A 25,746-nucleotide genomic window follows, 5' to 3' on the forward strand; every position below is an offset into this window, starting at 1 on the left:
ATTCCTTCAGGGCTGAAAAAAAAAAAAGAAGCAGAATTGATTTATCTGAATTATTGTTTAGCTGCTGCCATGGTTTGAATGCTTGCCCCTCTTCCAACTGATTCTGAACTTATTGGCACTATTAGAGTATTCATTGGGAGTCCCTTAAGAGATGAGTGGGCTGTGAGGACTCCAACTCCACGGTCAGATCAATCATTGCAAACTTGTTTCTTACCTTGGCAGTGGATTGCTCAAAGCCAGTGAGTCCTGAGCTGCATTTCTCTCTCCCCCCTCTCTCTCCTTTCTGTACTACAGCCATGGAATCATGCAGCAAAGAAGCTCCTTGCCAAATGCTGGCCCCCTCATTCTTGAATTCCCAGCCTCCAGAACCATAAGCCAACACGTTTCCATTCATTATAAGTTAGCAAATTTCAACTATTCTGTTACAGCATTAATAATGGACTAGGACAACAATGTGTGTGTGTGTGTGTGTGTGTGTGTGTGTGTGTGTGTGTGTGTGTGTGTGTATGTGTACTCACATGTGTATGCTCATACACATGTACACCTGTGTGCACTTGCATGTGATATCCAGAGGTCAACTTCAGGTGTTGAACCTCAGGAGTCATCCATCCTGTTTTTATAAGATAAGGTCTCTCACTGGGACCTGTGGCTCCTGGATTAGTCTAGCATGGCTGGCCAGGGAGCCCCAGGGATCCACCTCTTTCTGACTCCCTAGCATTGGGGTGGTAAGTGAATGACACCATAGCTTTGTACATGGGTGTTGGGGATCAAGCTCAGGTTCTCGTGCTTGTGGGGCAAGTCCTTTCCAGACTGAACGATTTCACCAGCCCCCAGCTCTCAGCAATTTTAAAGGCTATCAATGAATCCTAGATCTGGGTCTGACAGAAGTGAAAGAAAAGGAAAGAAAAAGGAAAAGTTGCTACTCCTTTTTATGAATTGAAGATTTGCTTCTCCATGCCTAAGTGTACAGTGTTCTAACATTCCAGTTAGGACGATGTTACTTTTTATTTTTTTAAACTCTAACATAAAAATGGTTATCTTTAATACAATTTATTTTTCCATTAGAATTTACATCTGATCCTTCGAGGCACAAGGAACTATAAGAAAACCCATCAGCATATTTACCCACATTTTGTTATATGTGCAGCATCCATAGGTATAATATTTTCTTCTTAAGTAGCACTCTTCATGAAATGATATAAGAGCTCTTCAGGGATATTAATTAAGTTTTACAGCAACCCCTGTGACACATCTGCCTGCCTACATCTATCTGTTAGACACTCAGAAATTAGTGCTGTGTAGAAGTGTGCCATGTAACCGTGTTTATAGGCCAGCCACACACTCACTGACAATGTACTGAACAGATCCATACATTTCAGTTGTCAAGGAAAAAAAAAGTGCCATTAAATAAGGCAACCATCATTTAGCATCAACACGTAAACACGGCCGTGGTGCTTAATACACTTTCAGGTGGATCCTGCAGCACTCCTGCCACGTGAGACAAGTATCAATGAAGATGCTGGGGAAACATGGTGTCTTTGAAAGATAACTGGCTTCTTTAGTGCTAGGTTTCCTAGACTCCGGGGCGAGGCTTCTTAAAAATTCAAGTGTCAGGGAAAATTGTCATGCATGTTTGCCTCAAGTACCCCAAATGCTTGTCAGTGCCATCTTGGAAATCTTGACGAAGATGCGGGTGGACATGCTGAGGCATGGTGAATTGAAAGCCACCTGACAGGAAGGGGGAGGGGATGTTAGACAAGAGGCAGGTGCCTGCCTGCAGGCATTTTCTTTGCAAGTGGCAGAATTAAGTAAAACTTAAAGGCAAGCCTGGTGGGAGGGAGGCTGTCTCTCCTGGCACCACAGAGATCTGCACTTGAATTGGGGTTCTTTCGAACTCTTAGGTTTTGCTAGACAAGAGGGTGAAGCGGTTATGTGAGAAGCAATGTCATTTTACGGCAGCAAGGTGAAGAAGCAGGAAAGGGGAGCGAATTCAGGTCCGTAGCAGGCTTGGACAACACCTGTTGACTCAGGGAGGCTGAGTAGGGTGGTGGCTCATGGGTAACTGTTGGTAATATATGGTGTTCAGAACCTGCCTATAACCTGTGCAGCCTTTGGTATTGTTATATCTTAGTTTGCTCCAATGCAAATATTTAGAGATATTGAGGGGATTAAACGGGGCTTAGCATGTGCTTGACATTGAATAGGCCCTCAAAATAATTGTTAGCCATTGCTGTTACAGAGATAATTACTCAGGAATCCCACGCACGGCCTACTTCAAACATTGCTTCCTTTTTATTTGTCCTTGCCATAGTCTTCATTTTTTTTCTTCCTTTTCTGCTCCTTCCTCCTATCTGCCTCTGTCAAATATGGGATTCCTGGTTAGTTGCAATATTTTTACTACTTCTTTCCCTTCTAGGTGTCAAGCGAACTTTCTCCTCCCAGTGAATCTGACTGCCACACGTCAGCCTCCTTGCCCTACAGAGTGTGTCTGAGCCTCAGATGTGGCCTTGAAGTCTCTGTAGCACTGTCTCCAAAGACTTGCTCCATCCTACTCAAATGCTGTCTTTTCTGGCCAGAGATGACTTTTAGGTGGGGAGACTCACACTCTCCAATCAAAGTGAAAGCCAGACACTGTAATTCACAGTGAGAGAAGGCACATGCTTTTCATCTGACTCCCAGTGTACCTTAATACGTTTGGTCACTCACAGAACCTCCAAAATGTTGGCAGAATTAAGCCAAAGTCTTATGTACATCTCTGACAATGAGATTACCAATGATAGGTGGGAAATTAAAAAAAAAAAAACTTACTTAGCATAAAATCAGAGTTTCAGACAAAATAGCTATGTAAGTTTGGCCCCAGCCCTCACATTCCTATCCCACATAAGAGGCCATCTTTTTTACTGGATTGTCAAGACCTTGATCACGTGCTCTCCTGCATGGCTTCAACAGTCACACTGCTGTACTGGCAATTTCTCTCAGGGTTGCAGAAACTAGACTAAGTCAGCTCTCTGAGATATTCTCACAGTAGCCCCCTCAGGTAGAGAGGGGGCCTGCAGATGAGGAGAGGGGGCAAACTGAAAACACGGTCGAATTATACATGAGAAAACAGGAGGCAGCAAAGGTGCGCGTGGATGGATGCACAGGAGCCGCACTGCAGCACAGCTGCTTGCTACTAGAGGCTTAGCCCTAAGGGGAGACCCCAAGTCAGACTTTGCCTCAGTGGTGCCTCTCAAGTGCTTTGCGTGGAACGTAAGGAGGGGTGTCATGGGCTGGGAATGAGAGAGAGCTTGCCTAGCAAGTAGAGGCCCTGTGTTCAATTTGCCCCACTAAAAACCTGAAACAAAAACATAGAGATGGGAGGTATATTCTTTCAGAAAAAAAACCCCAACCCTCTCTCCTCCCTATATCTTAACTCTATAAATTTGGGGATTCTTATTTTCAGCCCATCAGAGAAATAGGTCATTAGAGAGAGAGAGAGAGAGAGAGATCATAACACCTGAATTGAGATGGGCACAATTTGGCACAGTCTACCGAACTTCAGAATGTGTATTATACATACCCTTTGATCTAGCAATTTCAGTTCCTGGAATTTAACTTTGGAACATAATCATATAAGTATGCAAAGAAAGGTACATACACAAGACTCTTCATTGCAGTTATGTTTGTAATAGCACAAAGCTGAAAGCAATCTAAGTGTCTATCAAGAAGACATTGGTTAAATAAATTATGGCATTACGGGACATTACAGAGACCTTAAAAAAGGGGATGAAGTAGGTCTACATGAAATTACCTGAAAAGATTTCCACAATATCTCATTAAGTTAAAATGAAACTTACTAAGTGGAATGTATATGGTTCCATTTCTATTAAAATATATGCTTAGACATTCATAAACATCTTTGGAAGCTTGAAGTAATAAGCCTTCAAGTGGTATTTTCTTGGAAATAGAAATTGAGAAGCAGAGATTACTTCTATGCACTTCCTATCTTTCCAATAATTGAATATTTTTTACTAAAAGAATATCTACATTTTGTAATAAAGCAACTGAAAATTTGTTGTGACCATGCTTTCCTTTTTTGCTTTAAATTCTTGACCTTTCTATTGCAAAGAAAGTAGAGATAAAAAACAATTTGTGTGATAAATAGGAACCTAAGTCCACCATAATGTAGGAAATAGTGAGGGGTTTTTATCCCCATCCCCACCCCTATCTTATCTACATCCACATCTTCATCTCCACCCTTGTTTTGTCAATTCTCATCTCTATTCCCATTCCCATACTTATCCCAGTTTCCATTTCTATCTTCATGTTCTTCCAAAATTTTATTCCACCTCCATTCCCATCCTCTTCTCCATCATCTCATCTCCATTCCCATCCTCTTCTCCGTCTTCATCCCCATCTCCATTCCTGTCCTCTTCTCCATCTTCATCCCCATCTTTATCTCCATCCTCTTTACCATCTTCATCCCCATCTCCGGTCCTACACCCATTCTCACTTCTGTTCCAATCTCTGTCTCTGTTCCCCCTTTGGTTTGAAATAGTCTGTTGGCTTTAGCTCCATGAAGAACTTCACCCTTTCTCCTGAATAGAACAACATTTAATTTTGAAGATGTCCATGAGGAAGACCCCATCTTGGTATTGTTTTTATATTTCTAAATGCAAAGGGAGCAATGAAGACGATTGAGAGATCCAAGTAACTCAGGCCCATACTGAGTGGGACCTCCCTCCCGTTTCGTTTTGCCCACCCATGTCACTGCCACACAAACCATTACCTTGAAATTCTTGAGGAGTTTAAGTGTGCTTGCTATCTTCTCCATACTACACTTAGCCTTCCCATTTCTAGTTATTCTGAATTAATTTACAGGGAGGTAAGCACTGAGGAACACCACTGGTAACATTAGGCCACATTGCATTTTATGATGAGAGTTTTTATCTAATTAAACATAGAACTATTTTGATGTTGCATCTATTATGATCCATTAGGGAGCTGACTGCTCTCTGCAAAACATCCTACTCAAGATTTTCACAAGCAAGATCAAACACATTACCAAGAATATCATGAGCATGAAGCATGGAGTTAAATGGTTTCCATTTATGGTTTTATTAAAAAGCAAAACCAAAAATTCTTCAAAGTAATGCAACTTCCCATAGGTAAAAACCACTTCTTCTGCCATTTTCAGGAGATGGGAAGTGCATCAAGACGTTTTGAGTTAACTTTCTCATCATGAGCCCTCATAAAGAGCACTGGTTAGGAAGACAAGAAGTGAGCATGTTTTAATTAGAAAATGTGGAATCCAAGCACTTTTGCAGGAAAGACGATGATAGCTTAGAAGAGACATCAGGAGACTAATAAAAGTTAAAATGCATTAAGTAGTCACAGTGAACTCAAAGGTAAAGTCATGGGACGTTTGAGAGGTGAACCAGAGAAGGTGATGAATCCGAAGTGGGCGGGAGGGAGTCAGTCAGTGGAACTTATTCTTTCTCTTTCATTGGACTCAGTTGCAAACCTCCTTCTGTGCCCAGGCAAGCGAGACAACTCAGTGCCCTGAAATTCTTCCACCTCCTACCCTGGCCACTAAACTCTTTACCCAGAGGAGAAAATAATTACACTCAGGCTATAAGAGAAGATTGCTTGGTAGTGCTGAGTTTGATTTGGGTTGATCTGGAGTTTTTGTCTGTCACTTTCTCTTTTACATTCTCTTATTGGTGTGACATTTGACTATATGTGCTAGCTATCGTTTTCAAATCAGGCCCTGTGTGGGCATGTGAGTCTGCCTAGCCAATCACCGAGATCTGTTCTCTAAGCCTGGTGGATAGATAGGTCAGTAGTGCTAGTTGTGATCCCAGCTGGGTTCCATGAGCTTCTGTCAAGAAAGTGTACTTGAAAATTAGGAATAGCCAGTGGTAGGAGTAGTGAGCCGTGTTGTAATTGCAGCAGCCTAGAAACCAAGTTCCAGGCCAGTTTCGCCTACAGAATGAGACCCTGTCATAGAGAAACAAACAAAACAAATGTCTAGGAAGAAGAGCCTTTCTTCAGTGAGGTTTCTAAACTATAACTATATAGCTCACAGGCCCTGTAATGATGCCAGCAAGTGGGGTTCTCTAAGCACTATGTTCAGAAACACAGACGAGCCAGGCTAAGGCAGACATCTAATATCCAAGTGTAAGTACTTGAGCCCAAGTCTGCCAAGGACCTTGTCTCTTTTTCCTAGACCTTGCACCTCACATTTCATTTGCCTGATATGCTGACAGGAGACAAGGACATCTGCCCCGCGGAGCTTTGTCTCAGGCAAATGATGGAAAGCACCTAAGCCAATGCTCAGCACAAACGAGACATTTCAGACAGGAGTCTGTCCGGAAAAAAGAGCCCCCAAATCATCCAGTGGTCTTGGAAGCAGGAAGCATTTCAGCAGGTTCATTATTCTTCTCATGAGGACTGTGGTGTAGAAGCTGGAAGGCTGAACTTGGTGCCTTCAGCATTGTGCTGTGGGACACACCAAGAAGGAAGATCTCCTAACCTGAGGACCATAGTGCCCAGAACACATAGCACTCATTCTCGAGAGACTTTATGCTTCTCCTTCTATTTTACTGAGTTGGAGAGGGCGGGGCTAAATGCAGAATGGCTTTCCTTAAAGTCCCATCCAATGCTTAAATGAGTCTCCCATGCCCTCACTGTGTGCACCCAGGAACAGGAAGGGGCAGCTAGGCTGATGGGAAATGAAAAAGTCACACAAAAGCTTGGCAGGATTTCTCATAGTCACCCAAGTAATTTAATAAATTATATTTATGCATGCATGATTAAAATATTGATGACAGAAACCTGGGGAGGGTGTTTGCTGTCCCCTAATTAGTTACTATGAGCTAGGAATGCTCCTCTGAGTGACTAAAAAACACCTAACAAGTTCAAGGGTGAACCTTTGTGTTTAGCACTTGGATAGTTCACAAACAGGACTGTGAGAAGAACTCCAAATTGATCGGTGGGCTTGGAGGCAGTGAAGCTACCCGAGGAGAGTTTCCTAAATACACTCATACATGCTAGAGTCCACAGCTCCAGTCGGGCGTGATGGGCCAGTACCTGGTGATGGATTACGATCCTAAGGACACAAGAGTCCAGCTCACAGAGGCAAGTGGAGCTAAGGCTAATAAATCAAAAGAACCCTCAAAAAAGTTGCAGAGCCCATTTCCCCTGCCTGGGAGAACCACACATCCTTCTGTGACTTCAAGGAGTCAGAATTAGAAAAAAAGACTTGTGGTTCCACTACTCTTTCTCTATCTGAGCCAGATAAACCCCCCCAGGGGAAGATGTCAGGAAATGTCCCAAGGGAGTGACAGTTGATATTAGCTGAGTGGGTGAGAGAGCTCAGAGAAAGAGATGGAAATATTTAGGTTTTTTTTTCAACTGTGAACTTAACCCAAGAGTCTTCAGTATTTACACAGACTCAGGGCAGAGTCTTGCTCTTCCATGGCATGACCACGAGGTGGCCTCCATCCTTAATTGGGTCCCCAAGGCATGAGCTGTAGAGGGACAGATTTTTAGAAAAAGTTCTTTGTACCCTTAGGCTTCGCCCTGGCAAGGAGTTCACGCAAGCAAGGAGTTCAAGTCTTCAAAGCGTTAATCAACTTAGCACTTTCTAAATTTTACAGAAGGGGCTAAATTTTAAAATGACAGCTTCTCTTTGGATACCTCTGCCTTCAAAGTTTGCAAATCATGCCAAAAGTAGGCTAGAGGGGTCTTGAGTAAGATGTAATGCTTGCGCCTTCCTTAATGCACCTTGTAATTTGCACGCATGCCACGGCACCTTATTTATTTTCTTATTAATGGGTCTGAGTGTGTTTAACACCACAAGCCATAAATTGCAGAGCAGTGGATTAGATGGGGTGCTCTTTATTTTCCTGCCTATTGTCAAAAAGAGATGGGGGGCGTGAGATGCTCCCCCCACCACACTGGCTTTCTCTCTACCCACCCCTCTTACCCTCTTCTCCTGGAAGCAGCCCCCTTGCCTCCATTTGAGGAAGGTGGGGAGAACAAGAAGACACAGCCTAGCTTCTCACTGGTAAGCTTGCCTATTGAGCAGCTCTGTTATTGAGATTAATAAGCTGCCAGTTTCCAAGGAAGACTAACAAAACAGCAAAATTAAAGTGCACCACGACGTGAAATGCTGCTGGTGGCCAGGCGGGATCATGATGTCAAAAAGGCAAGGTAAAGCTATAAAATAAGGCCAAGCTTGAAAGGCTAACCTAAAGGTCTCATTAATTTCCATGTTGCCTCTGATGAGAATTTAGAGGGGCGTAATGTTTAGCAATATGGAGAATCAAGCCGCCTATTGATTTGAAAAGCGCTCCAATGCATTTGCTTTGCTCAGAATGAGTTCTACTTTTAAACCTTACTTGAAAACATTAGGGGGGAAAAAAGGAGGAAAAAAAGCAAACAGGTTACCTTGGTTTAGTATTCTCAAGATCAAGCTTGTCAGTGACGCTGTCGGAAAATGAATCCTTTGGTAGAAAAATTCATCTGAAAACGAGTTTGGAATAGTCTTTGGACTCAGCATGGTAGGGATGCTTCAACAGTCTTTCTGCTTCTCTGTGAAAACCTTATTTACGAAAAAGGCTTGCATCCTAGTTCCTAAATCTGCACAACTAACAGAACACCCAAATTAGGCCAGGATGCCTTTGTCCTGAAGACAAGAAAAGGATGTGATTTTTCTGGTCCTAGAGTTAGACTCCTTGAATGCTGCTTATCAAGCTCGGTGTACGCAGCTCTCCCTCAGAGCCCTTGCCCTGGCTTCCTGCTAAAAGGATAACAGTGATGCTCCCAGGCTGACCAAGTGAACAGCCATGGTACCTGTAGCCCCGTTGCTGCTTCCTACCCAAGTGGAATTAAAAACATTAAAAATTGTGGAGCTAGCACACAGAGCATACAGGCATCCTTGGAACTGGGCTTTCCTGCAGCCGATGTTGCTGCCACCACCATGCAGGGAGGTTCAAGTTCACCATGCCAGGTTGCCAGTAATTCCTGGTGTTGACAAAATCATAAAGATCTTTTAGGTAGTTTGGTAGAAAGGGAGCCAAGACAAATGACCCTCGCGGAGAGTTTTATTAGAAGAGATGCAATAGCATCAAGCCACCGGCAGCCATTATGAGGCCTCGAAAAGGAGAGACAGACCCTTAAGTTCCAAAGGACAAAGGGGATTAGTGACTTATCTTAGTGCCCGGAGTCACAAGTAGAAGGCACCAGATAAAAGTAAAGTAGGAATTCAAAGTAGTCTTGGGCCTGGGTACCAGAGGAGGCTGGGCTTGCAGCTGCAATGGGGACGGGAACTTTACTCTTGGTAAGAGCTGTGAGGCCACAGAATGTGTTGCTTATCAGCTCTTCTGGGAGGTAGAGAAACCTAATACCCCGAGGTGCTGCAAAGTGCACCTTACATTACACCCAGCTTATGATTTTGACAACCACTCAGTCTATATCCAATAATACCCAAAGATATGATGTCCCTCATAATGCATCAATTTCACCATCTTCATGGATAAGGTAAATTAATTTCCTCTTTTCTATCAGGATAAGTATTCCCCCACGTTATCTAGTTCTAAAAATCATGGTGGTTAAGAACATGGCATTTGGAGTCAGGTACATATAAGTTCAAATCCCAGCTTTGCCATTTGCTTTTGGGCTATGGATAACTTAATATCCTGAGTTTCAGATCTCAGTAATTCAATTATCATCCATTCATTCAATCCAACAGTATCTCTATGTAACCCAGAATGGCCTCAGGCTTGTGACCTTCCTGCACTGCTCCCTCCAAAGCTCCCCTAATTTCAAATAGGAATAGTAACATATCACTTAGGAACAGCTTAAGGGATTAAATGGCATATGTGGAAAGCTAAGTGGAAAGCAAAAAATATCTGAACAAGAAAAGTTGTTATTCAAGACCTTTATATGATACTGTAGAATAAATTTAACATAATTTCCATAGTTTTTTTTTTAAAAGAGTGGAAAAAGAATAGTTACCATGAGCTATGAATACATAAGTGGTATTTGTAAATGGATGATTTTCTGTTATTGAAAGTTCCAAGCGGTTGACCAGTAGTATTAATATCTGTACACAAGCCTGTTGATTTCATGAACTTCTGCATTCTGCCACAAAATGTCTTCCTTATTTGGGGAATGATAGTCATGATGCACAGAGCTCCTAAGTCAGAACACTGACTCCTAGCCCTCAGTTGTGCCCATGAGCAAGTGATAATCACTGATTCCACCGGAAAATCCTCCTCCCACCTACAGCATTCACTGGAGGGTGGGGGTGGGAGGTGGGGGATGAGGCATTAAGCAAAGCCACTGACTGGCTTTCCCCTTAACAATGGCTATTTCCTCCCAATTGAACCTGTAAAGTCCTGGACCACATCTTTTGATTTTATTCTCTTACTTAAATTGTCCCAGTGGCTTTTCATTTTGCTTTAGGTGAACATCCCAAGTCTTTGTCATAGTCCAAAGCCCTGTTCAGCATGTCCTTGCCTAGTTTTCTAGCCTGTTTTCTTTCCCTGACACTGTAGTGCTCTCTGCCAACTCCTTTCCTCTCCTCGCTGTCTCTTTTCTTCTCTCTTCCTGTCTCCGCATCTCCCCCTCTCCTGTGTGTATGGGGGGGGGCGGATGGGCAGAGGATAACCTTCAAGATAGCCTCATCTCTCTACCTTGTTTTGGGACACAGTTTCTTTCACCGTTGTGTAAAATGGGTTAGCTGGCTCATGAGCATCTGGAGATTATCTTGTCTCCACCTCCCATTTCCCCATAGGCATGCTGGGATTACAGATGCTTGTGACTATGTCTGGCTTGTTGGTGGGTTCTGGAGATCAGGTTGTATGGCTTGCACAGGTAATGCTTTTAACCACTAAGCCAATCTCCTTAGCCCTAGAACTCTCTTTAAGCCTTACTGATAACCATTTGCCATGGGTCTGACTTCTCTATACCTCTCATGGCACCTACTTGCCACTTTCACTATGGGAGAGACATTTGTTTATTCATTTGTTGGTGCTCTGATCTATGCTGTCTAGCATTTCTGTAAGGGCAAGGATTGTTTTGTGTGTGTGTGTGTGTGTGTGTGTGTGTGTGTGTGTGTGTGTATGTGAGCTCTCAGTGGCTGACACATAGTAGGCATTCTCATAGACATTTCTAGAACGAATAATGGATAGACATCTTGAAAAGCAATTTGCAAACTTGTTTATAACTTGATGATGTGGATGATTAAAATCAGGGTTTCCAGAGTTTCCGAATCTGGGAAGCTTTGCCCTGCTTAGGGATTCTCCTCGGTCACCTGCTACGCAGACAGATTTGGAGAAGCCTGTCTCAGCAAAACACAGAGGGGAAGTTGGATTCTGTCACTGAGATACTGCTACTGTTTTAGACAAGAGAAGCTGACTTCTGACACTTCCCAAGAAGCTGCCGAGTAGGAAGATTCTTGACCTTGGCCCTCTCTGCAGAGAAGGAATAGACAGGTGATCGGAGATGGCAGGCAGGAAGCATGTGGGGACTTGATTCTATACTGGAGGAAGATGGAGGGTGGTGATTTATTGGGCAGGTTGCTTGCACTAAGGCCCTCCCTCTGTTATGTGCTTAGATTTTGTGGGCTATATAATGGCTTTTGGCACTGGGGGTATGCTCCACTTGGTAGAATGCTTGCCTATTATAGCTCATATATAAACTGCCTTCAATAGTGGAAATTTACATGCTGTCCTCTAATGGAATTAACATTTACGTAGAGCTCTCTTCACATGATTTCTATGTGCTCAGTGACTCAGCTTGACAGCTTTCCTTACTTTTGTTGCTGTGTGTGTGTGTGTGTGTGTGTGTGTGTGTGTGTGTGTGTGTGTGTAATCTAATAGTTGATGTTGGGTATCTTCCTCAATCACTCTCTACCTTATTGTTTGAGATAGAGTCCTTCACTGAACCAGGAGTTCATGAATATGGGTAGACCAGTTGGTCATTGAGTTCCAGGGATCTATCTGTCTGTCTCTCTGTTTCTTCAGTGCCAGAATTACAAGCACACGTTGCCAGGCTTGCCTCTTACATGAACTCAGGCCTTTAGGCTTGCATAGCAAACACTTTATTGACTGACCCATCTCCCTAGCCCTGGTTCTGTTTTCTATGTCTTATATTTCTGTGGCTCTATAATTAGCACTTCCAATTCTATATGTTGTAAGACAAACTAAAAAAATATCATATGGTTCAAAGAAGACTTTCCAGACCTCTTTAAGCCTGGTAGGGACATCAACATACAATGCTGAGAGGCAAGGACCTGTCCCCACTGGTTTAAAAGAAACACTGGGATTTGGCTGAGCGTCTCTGGGGATGGCAGTATGCCTGTTCATTACCTCCAAAGTATGGAGCTCATTCATCACTCCCAGAAATTGGAACGAATGTGGGGGAAGTCATGAAGCTGTTGGTAAATTTCCATTCCATGTTCTCAATTAGTGACTACCTCGCAATGAGCCTCCGGAACATCTTACCTTTAATGGTTAGGACACGATTAACTGAGTCTTATTTAGTATTAAAAAGGAGTGGTGATGCTTGTGTGGCATCACATCCCTTCAAAGAACTCCCACACCTGCTATCATACCCCCATGGATAAGAAAATGATGCTTCTTAAATCTCACTGCTTTAGCATTTAATTGAGTGAGTTTCTTTTGTTTACAGTCATTAATGACAATATAAAAAATGGTGGTCATGGGAACAAATAATACACAACTGGGCTTGGATTTTTTCTGTTTTTCTACTTGGTAGACTGTTGGAGCCCATTTTTAGGTTTCCTTGTGGCTTTACCCAGCAGGTCTGCATAAAGAGGATGATTGGACCACGAACCTGAATTACAGGTGTCTGAGACAGTCTGCACTCGGCTGTGCTGGGGGGAGGTCTTTTGCTTGGCACTCCTTTAAATACCCTAGAGCAGAGACAGTCAGGGCCAGATGGATTAGGGTCCAGGCCCTCTCGAGGCTATCCTGTATTTTCTATCTCCTTCTCTCCCCATCTATTCTTCTAACAAATATTTCCTGCTGCTCCTACTCAAGAGTACTCTGGGGAAATGTGGGGGTGGGGAATGCCCCCCCCCCCCCCCCCGACAGTAGACCCTTACTTATCTCATGGCTTTTAAGCTGTGAAATTTTTGTGACAATCACTGTGACTTTCATACTTCCCATTACTATGTGTAGTGTACTTTCTATTTATTTGTCTAAACCCTCTTTTGGGTTGCGTGAGACCTTAGAAAGGAGTGTGCACAATTTATTCATGACCCACTCAGTATCTAACATTGTTCTTTGGAATCAGAACCTATCTGATAACAAGAGAGAAAATTAACATTGTTTTAAAAAGAGTAATAGGTCTGATTCTTTTTAAAATTTCCTTTCCCTTCTGCTTTCCTTTTTTAAGGTTGGGCTAGAGAAACCATAGTTATGTTGAAATTATATGCTACACAGATTCATGTTATTTGCTTAATTTTGTTTGTTGTGTGTGTATGTGTGTGTGTGTGTGCATGCAGTTGTGAGTGGAGGTCAGACATTGATGTTGGGTATTTTCCTTAACTGCTCTCCATCTTGGCTTTTGAGATCTGGGATTCATTGTCAACTAGGCTGGCTGGTCAATGAGTTGCAAGGTCTTCCCGCCTCCTCCCATAACCCACCCCCAGTGCTGGGGTTGTAGATATGTGCTACTGTGCCTGGCTTTTTACATGAACACGGAGGATTCAAACTCAGGTCCCCAGGCTTGTGCAGCACTGTACCAATGGAGCCATCTCCCAGCCCTTGCTTATTTGTTTTACTGCTAAAGATTGAACTCAGAGCCCTGCATGTATAAGGTTAGTCTTCAATCACTGAGCTACACTCCCCTGCCAGAACACCATAGGTTCCTGAAGAGCTGTGGATTAATGCTAAAGTTGTCATGTGCAAGTCCACTGTACATTCAAGGTCTTGGTGCTCAGATCTGTGAAGGCCGACTTTGGCTTGATTTCCAGCAGTCTCCCCAGGCCCAGGCCTGACATTCTCAGTCTCCAATCCTTGCATCTTGAACAGACTGAGCAAAGAACATCCAGGCGCTGCTCTCCCTGGTCTTTTCTCTCAGATAGACTTCAAGGTTTTGGAGGTCCTGTTTATGTGCCGAGTTTGCCTTTTCCAAGCACATCACTGGAGACTCCAAGCCCTTGGAGAAATGCTACTTGTGCAAGTGCTCTGCAGAAGTACTCTGGAGAGCAGGTGCTGAGAGAGTTTACCTGAAGACAGTGGCAAGTGACCCACTGCTTTTGTGGGTCCTTTCGACCATGTGCTCAGCAAGGGGACATTTTCTTATAATTGGTTCTTGACAACAAGTTTCCTGGGAAACCAACCGATTTCATGAACAGCTAGGGGACATATTTATATGTATCCTTTTAAATATTTTTATTTTATTATTTTATGTGTATGGCTGTTTTACATGCAGGTATATCTGTGTACCACATATATGCCTTTCTATATGTTCTTATGACCAAGGGGAGACTATTTTTAAGTAACAGACTGATGGATCTGGCCCTGTAAATTGGACAATCTAGTGCAAAAGAAACAGGTTTATGGCTGTTCACCCAGACAGACATCTCTCTCCCTTACTGTGTGGGGATCATGAGGGCTCTATGCAGGTTCCCTCATAATCTATCGTCTCTGTGAAATCACAGATCTATTACAGAAGTGTTCCTTTACATCTAGACTCTGCATCTTTGAAGAAGAAATAGTAATCATCCTTTTAAACCTTGTTGGATCACTTTCTGACTCCACTGAGATAATGCTTGAATGTATTAATGCACATAGAAAATATATATTAGTGTAACCATAAAGTGCACAACAGAAGCTTAATACCAATGGCAACCAGGCAGTCACACACCTCCCCCTTTTCTCTTTTATTTCTTTCTACCCAGGAACTGTTTTTCATATATAATCATCTACTAACATAAAAAGAGGCTGATAACAAACTCTAGAGTGGCTTGTAAACACAAGGAGGAAAAACAAAATCTCATCTAGCTTGGTTGACCAGTAGCTTCTGCCATGGCTATTAGGATTATTGCATTAGTAGAGATGTTAATCATCATCTATTCTGTATAATAGATATAATTTTTACTGCCTTGACAACTTTTACGCTTTAGAGATTAGGGTTGAAGACATAGATGAAAACAATGCGTTAATTGTCAGAAAATGAAATTAAAATTTAGTGTGAGTACAGTAGCAAGGGTGTACCATCTACTGACTCTCAAGGTCTTACTTTTTAAACTTTAAAGACGTCATAGATGAGCAACACCTCCGAATGTCACAGCTTTCTAAATTGCTTCCAGCTGTCTGTGGAAAATCCATTGGCCATTACCAGAAATGCTGTCGATTGTTTCTCCTCCTCAAACCTAAGTTATTAAAGTTTCAAACCGACTGGAGACCTTTCTGAAGGGCCCATACAAATGGGTGCCTCCGTGGCTCCTTCAGATAAGCAAACAACTAGAACACACAAACCAAGGAAGTGTGTGGGGATGGAACCCCAGGGCTCTGCAGTAGCAGACCAGTCTACTCGTGGCCTTCCCTGTCAATTGTCTTGTATACCACACTGTGTCTCCAGGATTGTCCATAAGCCTACCAAGGGATGCACAGTCCTTAGAAGACCAGAAGTCAAAGTGGAGAAAGGACCGAAGCACAGAAAACTCAAACGGAGCCACACCTGGGGATGATTTCCAGCTTCTTCCCACCCAACTCAAGCATCTTCCCGTTTTGCTGTTTGTTTTTTTCCCCACATCCCTGTTTGCCTCAGAGCCATCAAGCTGTTAGTGTGTACAGGAGGGAGTAAAGTGGGCCGGCAGGTTGGATGAAATATAAATTAAAATTAGACTTCTGTCAGTCTGGAATCGGGGATTGTTTTCAAGGTCTCCCCAAACACTTAATTTCAAATGAGTCTTCATTTATTTCTTCAAGAAAGGCCAAATGCATAATTTATCAGCAGCATTCAGTCAATATACCCTTATAAGCACGTTTCCCATGAGCCTTTGAGTAAAAATATGTTATGCTAATTCTATTAGTTGGGTACACAAGAGCTGTCTAAGAAAGTAAACAAGCATTAAAAGGAGACACATGTGAACAAAGAAATACTGATCAACCTACTGTCCAGGGTCAAATTACCAAGGGATAAGGAGGCGTTAAACTTGTCTCCTTATACTGGCAATGTCTCTCCAACCAGAACTCAGAGCCGCCACCCAGAGCCACATGATTCAGGTGACTTAGAGTAGGGGACAGGTACTTACCGAGTCTCCAGTGGCACGTTACTGTTTAGCACCCAGCTGTCCTGAAGCTGAACAGACTCTGGTGTGGTGGCCAGGTCATTCGGTGCTGGAGCTGGCGCGTGGATTTGGCTCCGCCGATTGGTCAGTGAATTCCTGTTGAGGGAGTTGGCAGAGGAGTGGTGATGGGACAACGTGTGGTTATGAGGGGGTGGCAAAGGGGGCCTCAGAGTTGACTGGCTGTGGTGGTTCGGCGGGCCTGGAAGAGAGGAAGGAGAAACAGCCATCAGCACCTGCAGATTCCAGGCTCAGGAACTCTGCACCTGGGAGGTGGGGTTTGCAGTCTAAGTCCCCATGTCCACAGTGACTGCAAACCACAAATCTGAGGTTACAGGTGGGGCTGCATAGAACACCCAGTGTTATTAATCACAAACAAACACTGTGCTTTAATTCGTATTTGTCGATATGCATCAATATAATTTGCTTAGAGAGCAAGGAGGGTCAAGGCTAGAAAAGCTGACTAGATAAGGGATGGATAGTCACTGGAATTATCTGATAATTTCAATGGAAGGGACAATGTACTCAAGGCCGATTCTGGCTGTGACAAGTTTTTATCCCATTTCCTGGTAAAATGTGAAGGCCTAAGTTCTCCAAAACAAACAAGAAACAAACCCAGCTATTCTTGTAGGAGTAGAAGGTACAATAATGGTTACAAGGGGCTGTACAGGTGGGAGACAGAGAGAATCTGGCCATCGGGCACAGGACAGTTACAAAGGAAGACCAAGCTCTGGGGTTCTGCTGCACAGTAGAGCAATTATAGTCAACAATCGAGTGTATCTCCCACTACAGGATGGTCTCTTGAATGCTTCATCACAGAGAAGGGCTGTTTCAGGTGGCAGGTATGCTAACTACCTGGATTTGAACATCACACAGTATACTGAAACATCACATTGTATCCCATAAATGTGTACAATTATAGTGTGTCAATCAAACACGGTTACTAGGCCAGGGAGTTGGCTCAGTGGGTGAAGCGATTGCTGTGTAAGCATAAGGCTCTAGATCTGGATTCCCAGAACGCATGTAAAGGCAGACACGATAATGCCCAGCTACATCATAGCCCTTCTACGGTGAGATAGGAGGCCGTGAGAAGAGAATCCCCAGAAACTCACAGGGCAGCTAGCCTAGCAGAGATAGTGGGAAACATCCAAAGACACTGACACACACACACACACCACACACCACACACACACACACACACACACACACACACCACACACACACACACACACACACACACCACACCACACACACACACACACACACACACACACACACACACACACACACACACAAGAGAGAGAGAGAGAGAGAGAGAGAGAGAGAGAGAGAGAGAGCGAGCACAAGGCCTTGCATTTAAACCGTGGTACTGACTAGGTAGGAAAGTAAAGCATTCCAGTTGTGGACAGGATTGAACTGGAGTGGGTAGGAAGTGTTCTTCAGAAGCTCCAGGTCAGTGTGACCATGGCTTAAGGCAAACATGTCTCTTAGCTGGGTAGGGGACACTGAAGATCTGTACTTTTGGATGAAGTTTCCTGGGTTTTTAAGAAGTTGACAACTCAAAATAAAGAAATACATGACTAGGTATTAAAAATATACACGTGCTTGCATATACTTATTTTTTTAAAACTGAGAGTCTGCCAGCTCTGACTGTCAGGTTGATAGCTGCTCTCCACTAAGAGACGAGTCCTGAGGACAGAGTCCGCAGAGGGTTAAGGGAGCTACTTTGAAATCACCATCCTGGCTCCGAATCACATCCCAGCTTTCAAATACTGACATCCTCTATCCTTGCGGGGAAAACGCTCACACGAGAGCTCTGCCTCTGCAAAGGTCCCTGTGTAAATGTCTCTGCTCAGGATAGCCCTGCCCGGGGTTTTCGTAGCAACCGGTTCTCCGTCGGCACAATGCAGTATTTTAAACACAACGAAAGCAAAAGCGGTTTACTACGCGATGGAAGCCTGTAATTTTCTTTTAATAGATGCTGAAACATGACTTTTAATTTGTGTCCTTTGAGGAAGTCAATTTTTCTGAAGCCTCCAGTCAGTGTTGGCAGCTCACCAGGTGACTGCTGAGCCTTGTCATTTTGGCCCCTGCCAACTTTGAAAATCCCCAGCCCCTGCCGTCCTGGCTCTAAGAAGTTGGCTCAAGTCATTTAAACAAGCAATTTGACACAAATTTCAACTACTTGTCTCCTTATGTGGCCAGGCTACATCTCCAAAAGGTGTAATCTACATTCTGGGGTTCCTGTGAAGCATTCCGAGGGAAAGACAACACGTCAAAAAGATACTAGGTTTGGGGTCGTTTGTCACTAGCGAAAACAAAAGGGAGAAGAAGAGAGGAACACTGTTTCTTGAAGTTAGTATCTCTGGTTGAAATTACTCGGGGAATTTTTTTTTTCCTAATGTTCAGGAAAAAAAGACAACTAAAGCTAAACCCCAGTGGGAAATGCCAAGGTACGGTTGTATAGATTTTAAATCGTGTCCTCCAAATGAACCTGTAATTCATGTTTTACATTAGGCAGTGGTGACACTTTAAATACATCTTTGGTGGAGTTTCATAGCTGTAGTAGGCTGTTACATATGCTGGTATTGTTGTCTGACTAGGAATGTATTATTACATTGCTATTTAGCATTTGTCTGTCTCCTGTTAGTGGGGAGAGGTGGGAAAGGGGCAAAATGATGTAATAATGATCTCTCAGAGGCACTCTCCAAGCCCCTCCCACAGGGTTAATGAATTCTCATGCCTTTCCCCCTCTCAACTCCCACCCAAGTGGTATCATTATTCCCCATTAGTTAGGCAATTAAGAGACTTGCCTGGGGAAGATGAGGTGAGTCAGTGTACAAGTGAGAATCCACACTCCCTGCTCCAAGCCCTAACTTTCTACCTTCCTCTGCCCCCAGCTCCCACCCCCCCCAGCACTCTGGACCACACACTCTCTCCAAGTACAAAGAGGCCAAGTGAAGAATTTAATTCCCTGAATGAGTTCCCAGACCTTCCTGCTTCCTGTCTGCTCACCCCAGCAAAGCTCCTCTTGCCCATTCCAGCTGTGTGGCCTTTGCTTCATTGGCCATTTGTGTTGGGAGTGGGTGGAATTCCTGCGGTTGTGTGTATGTACGTGTGTAAGGTCTCCAGGGGGTGATGCCTCGGGCAAGTAAAGAATGAGTTTGGCTGCTGTGTGGTGTGCTTCAAATACACTGGGCAGTGAGCATCCACATTAATTGGAAGAGAGGTCAAGAGTCTCTATCCAGTTCACCTGAAAAGAAGGCTTAGAACTTTCTGGAAAAAAACAAACAAACAAACCAGAAATAAGAGTAGGGAAAGCTGAAAGAACACCCAGTTCTTCATCCACTCTACCCTCCTATGAAGCAATATGCCATTTCACTGCAAACAGATCATGGACAACAATGAAAACAAAACTTATCTGGCACCTCACTAAAGAAAAAGTTCTTGTTACTGATGCTCACTTCCACAATGCTGACTGTAGTTGCTCACTGTATCATCTATCCAGTGGCCATATTTTCAGCTAGGTGCACAAGATCGAAAAATATGATACTATACAGAGTGGTTATGCTACCACCAGGGAACAGAGAGGGGAGAGAGAATGGGTGGGGTGGGCATTAAGTTGGAAGGTAAGAGAGAATAATCTAAAGAATTAGATCCAAGGGTTGAGCCTGCTGCTTTTTAGTTGCAGAAACCAGAGCATACTACCACTACCATTTAATCCTCAGCTTTACTCATGTGCCCAAGGGTGGGAAACAGTCATGATGACCCACTAAGATCACTGTGGATGTGACAAAGGATGAGGGCATTGAACATGCTACTCCCATGGCCTGCCAATCTACAAACTCATGTGTAGATAGCACTGGTTCTTACAGGGTTGAAAGATGGATAAGACAAATTGTAGCTTATAAGGAGCATGGATCTGAGCATTTAAAGCCACCCAGGCATCAGCTATGCTGGTCAATGATCCCAGGTCAGTTACCTTTAATGTTAATATTATGAAATTTCCACTGTGTTGTAGTGTTCTAGATTTCGGAAACAAAACTCAGAGTCGAAACGAATGTGTCTTCTGTCACAACAACAGGCCAGAAGTGCATGCTCTCAGCGGTTTCTCGAGTGTGCCATCAACCCGAGCTATCATCTAATACAGCAATGGCCTTTCCTGTCACAGCCACTTGTTTCTGATTCCTCATGCTGCTGTTCTGGTGACTCTCAGTTTGACCTGGGCACCTTGTGATCGTTGTGGCCAATGTCCCTCAAATGTGGCCACTGATGATCCCAGGCACCCTCTGCAGTCACCAGCTTTCATCATGGACATTCTGAGATTTGCTACTTGGGAAGGTTTTCCATTTGCTAAGATTCAAACAATGGCTGTCAACATGTTTTACGGCTTTCCATGATACTCAAGTACACGAGAAGCCCTTCTCTAAAGTGATGGGCAGCTCCACTCTATGATGAAACAGAAATGAAGAGGTCAGCCTTGTGGAAGAACCTTGATGGCCACGCGTAAGTTACAGACATTTAGTGGGTTAGCTTGTCGTGCATATTATTGATGTCTCTCCTAGAACATGAATGCAAGATTACACAATAATGTAATTTAAATACAAATAACTATATCACGTAAGTGCTTATAGAGTAGCAAGCTACTGAGTATGGCCTTAGTGGGCAAAAGGCAACTTTTATTAAGGCTTTGTGCTGACTAGTTACATGGCACCTGATGAGCTTAAGCTGAGACCCTGGAAGGTCCAGCCTGGGCTACATAGCAAGACTCTGTCTCAAAAATAGATTATTCTTCTTCATCATCATCTTCATCATCATCATCATCATCATCATCATCATCATCATCAACAATGAGAACTAGAAGTTATTTTTAGGTTCTGAATGACCCTTCACCATAGGAAAAAGGAACTATTGTATTGGGTCTTTATCAGGAACTAAAGAAATTGAGTGCTGTAGAAAAACTAAGTGGATTTTCAGAAACGATGCTTCCCGTATGTGTAAACACTGGTGTGTGGATACGTGTTGCTGTGCTCTGTGACAGCATAGCCCGTGCTGCTGTGGTTTATACATTTCATGGGACACTTGTCGCTGGTGATTCTGACACACATACCAGCCCTGCATTTTGTGCTAAGTGCCTCTGGGTTGACTCAGGAATAGAAAGCAGTCCTTCTTTGAGTTCTGTTAGTTCCAGCATACATCTATAGACTGAGGTCTTGGCACATCAGTTCCCTCATTTGTTGACTTTGGCAAGGTTGCCCAAACACATGTGGAGGCAAGCAGCAACCCACACTTCAGATAATATAAAGGAAGCCTTTTTTAAGGCTAGCTAAACTAAGGAAGTAAATGGTTAATGATTGGCTATTGTTACTGTACTCGGCTTAGATAAACAGTTGAGGAAGGCCTTCAGGCTGGGCCAGTTCTTGGCCAGGGAGATGTTATGGAGATGTGGGAGGGCAGGGACCAATGGAGACAGCCTTGTCTTGCCTTTAAAAAGGATGATAAAGTGCATGTGAGGAAAAAAAATAAAAATAGGGAAGTAGGGGCCTGCCTACCTGCTGATAATCACTCATTGTAGTGCTGATATGACCACAGGTGGTCTTAAGTATTGCATCCTCCTCAGACCCTGAGATGATAAATTGACTAAGAACTCTCTGCCTTCTACAGACCCACCTCTTCTGAGCATGCTGAATCCTGACAGTAACTTGAAGATGCTACAAGTAGGGATGGTCTTGGCAGACTTTGGAGTGTTGGGTTGATGCAAATTGGCACCAGGACACTGTTCATTTTGACCTTGTATGGGAGCCAGGGGAATGAGGGTGAAGATTTCAAAGAGCAACAGCCTATAGTCAGGACCCAAACAGGAAAATATTGGAAGACAACTGTGCTGGCGATGGGCTTTGAGTCTACCTGATCATGTGCTAAACACACAGCCACTGAAAAGCTGTGCTTTGCATTTCTGAGTCTGTGTCTTCATCTGTAGAATGGGCATCATAAGTTTCTCTTTCTTATATGATCATTGAGAAAATTATATGAGGTGCTATCATAATGAGCACTGGGCCAGCAAGATGGTTCAGCAACTAACCATGATGACCTGAATTCAAACCCTAGAATCCATGTGGTTGAAGGAGAGAACTGATTTCTAAAAGTTGTCCTCTGACATCGCCCCCGCCCCCACCACATACAATAAAATAAGTAGCCTAGCACAATTCTTGGCGTTAACAAGTTACTTAGACATGTTATGATAAATACATATGATAGATTCCATATAATCAGTGATATTGACAATGGCAATAGAAACCACAGTAAGTTAGGCTCCCTGGAATATGATGAGCACTTCCTGGGTTGCTGTGGCCCTATTGCCTAGCTCTTTGAGCTGGCAGATCATAGAGGAAGGTACTTAGTGAATGCACAGAGGCAAAACTCCTAAGCCCAGGCCCTGCTGACTTCAAATACAGCCTGTAAAAGAGCAGACTTATGGCGTGGCCCCTGGCTGTGACAGAGGCAGTCCCAAGAAATGTAGCTCTGACTTGGGAGTTGGAACAATTCATTTCCATATTCAAAGCAAGGGTTGCTACCGACAACAAAATGATAACATTGATTGAGGTTACTGTGCATTAAGTCCCCCTTGTGTTGGTGCTGAGCCAAATGCTAAGCACACACGATTGCATTGTATCCCCACTCACTGTTGTAGGATATGTAACTCATCATTTCCATGCTACAGACACAGCGCGGGAAGCTCAGAGTAGTTAAGCAATAAGCCTACAGTCACATAGCTTAGTAAGCATCACAGATGGCATTTGATCCCAGGTTTGCTTCCTCTCCCAGGCACGTACAACGGAACATAAGGCCAGAGCACATTCACAGGGGAAGGGACTAGACCCCCCCCCCCCCCTCTGACTGCAGTACCTAGCTACGCAGAAGGAAGCTAGCTTGACTCGGTTTGTGTGCATACACGCTGAAATGGCAGTCCAATCTGCGAGACTTGGGAGAGAACTGCCCTCCCCCACCTTCTGCACTGCCTCTCCCTGCTGCCCGTGTCAGGAGAAATAGGACAGAACACGCAAGTTGCAGAGCACACTCCTTTTATGCTTTTCCCAAAGCCTTCCCGTCCTCCCACCCTGGGCTACATCCCTGACCTGAGTGATGAGCAGCAATTAGGTCTACAGAGAGGCAGGACCAAGGGCAGCTCTGTCCTGGCTTGTCCTGCCCTGTTCTGACCTGCGGCACTCCGCCAACACCCTAGGGACAGATGGATGGAGGGATCGTCCAAATCCAGCCTCCTCCTGTGTTTGCCAAGAGATTTCCTGATTTGTCTCTAAATATAGGGTAGTTTGGATACTGAGCTTGCCCCCTCCTCCCTTGCCCTAGCATCTACTGAATGATTTACCCCTAAAGAATGGTATTTTCTATTCCTGACCCATGTGTGTGGTCCCACTGGCTTTCTGGAGCAGGGAAAACCCTCTGCAATACTTCATGGATCTGTACACCAGTGCTGCAAGCTGGGACCACAGCTCTTCAGAGGGAGGAGAGGGAAGAAAAGTAAGGAGGAAGTGACCCTCAGCCGAGGGTCACTTCCTTTTCAGGCTCCGAGCACCGGCTCTGGTTCGTGCCTCTCAGCACGGGAGACACGCTGTCCCATATCAGGGGTGATAACCTTGATGGAAGGGCTCCCTCAGCCTGAGCAGAGGACCATGGAAGGCAGGGGCTGTGCTCGTGGATAGGAAGTGATTACACAAAATATATGACCTCAGAGGCAAAAACACCACATGCAAGTGCATTCGTCCTCCATGTCAACAGATCACCATCATGGAGCAGACGCATGGGAATTACTGTCAAGAGAGGCAATCATCTGCAGGCTTAGAAGGCAAAGCTTTGACAGCTCTCCCATTGCTCATGAGAGAGGAAGGCTGGAGGGCCAACTCCAGTCTTTAAGGAGTGAGTGCACACGTTCAGTAAGTATGGCTTGCGTGCTGAGATTCTTGCATAGTTTATCTCACTTAGCACAATTGTCTGAAAGTGGGTGCTGATCTCTATTTTAAGGGTAAGGCAAATGAGGGGCAGGCTGGTTCAATGACGTAAGTCTCCCCCCTTCATGTGTCATGAACTGTGACATATCTGTGCCACTTCTGGGAGGTGGCCGCTCAAACTGAATACATCTTAGTTAGAACCCCCAGTGTGTGGCTTTATATTCTTTTGGGGCTCTCCTATGTTCTACACTGCACCATGAACTAATCCAGGGAGAGGGGTATGTCCTTCCCATTTCACATGCCCAGAAGGAGGACACAGTGGCTGACAGAGCTGGTGCTGGTTGAAGTGGGGAAGGGACAATGGAGTCCCAAGGGAGTTACATTTGGAGAGGGATCAGGGATCTCTCAGCATTGACTGCTGGACTCAGTGGTAAGCCTTTCTTTAATTTTTCTCATAACAATTGCCAAGGAAGTCCTGTAACAGAAAGGTAGCAGGCTAGGGGAGAAGGTGACCTTGAACCCCCTGGCCTTGTTTGGGGATATTTGTTCCTTATTCTGCCTGGCCATGTCTTTGTTTCCAAATAGCCTAACTGAGCTGTAATAACACAGACTTTTTTTTTTTTTTTTTTTTTTTTTTGGTTTTTCGAGACAGGGTTTCTCTGTGTAGCTTTGCGCCTGTCCTGGGACTCACTTGGTAGCCCAGGCTGGCCTCGAACTCATAGAGGTCCGCCTGGCTCTGCCTCCCGAGTGCTGGGATTAAAGGCGTGCGCCACCACTGCCCGGCCCAGACCTCTTTTAAATGTCTGCATTTCTTCAGTACATTTACCGAGATGTGCAACAACTCCAGTGTCTAATTTCAGAACACCACACCCCTTAGCAATCCCTCCCTCTTTTCCTCCCTGCCTCCTTCCCTCCAACTTCCCACCCTTTTCCCCTCGGGAACTCTCTGGCAAATCACTTTTTGTCCTATAAATTTGCTCTTACCAGACATTTCATGAGAATGAAGATTCCCTCTGGTTTATAGACCATGATGTCTGATGTCTTGTTTGTGGCAGAGCCCCGTTGGAGCCCATCAAAGTTAGATCTCAGATGGGTACAACTTTTTTAAGCCACAGTACCTTTCCCTTAAGAGATCAAAACATCCCTCTCCAAAGCAGGTTCTCTGTGATATCTTGTGTCAGGGCCCCTGATGTTGATATTTTTCAGGTGGAAATGGTCAGGTACAGGCCACTGGAGAGTCAGAGGAATGGTAAGGGTTTAAGAAGAAGCCTGTGATTTGTTCTAGTGGATGGGCATGGGCATGCTGAGAGGAGAGGACCATTGCTGCCCAGCCCAAACCCAGCTGGGTTCAGGCAGGGACTTGTGGAAGGCAGAGGAAGGAGAAACTTGATTTGGGTACCCAGTCAACAGCTGTCTGGTGCTAAGTGTTTAATAGTTAGTTCTTATAGTGCTGGAGCCCAACCTGGC

General features: G+C 44.2%; 1 protein-coding gene across 6 annotated transcripts in view; it reads right to left on the bottom strand.

Moving 5' to 3' along the window:
• Tenm2 (teneurin transmembrane protein 2) overlaps positions 1–25,746 on the bottom strand; it is a 942,842-nt gene that overhangs the window by 279,423 nt on the left and 637,673 nt on the right. For 5 of the 6 annotated variants that reach the window (XM_059270357.1, XM_059270356.1, XM_059270355.1 and 2 more), the window contains one exon: positions 16,280–16,514. In XM_059270357.1, coding sequence (XP_059126340.1) covers positions 16,280–16,514 — 235 coding nt within the window. The remainder of the gene's footprint in view (positions 1–16,279; positions 16,515–25,746) is intronic. The other variant, XM_059270358.1, reaches the window with a different exon arrangement.

This window comes from Peromyscus eremicus, chromosome 8a (assembly GCF_949786415.1).
Source record: "Peromyscus eremicus chromosome 8a, PerEre_H2_v1, whole genome shotgun sequence".
NCBI classification, from domain to species: Eukaryota; Metazoa; Chordata; class Mammalia; order Rodentia; family Cricetidae; genus Peromyscus; species Peromyscus eremicus.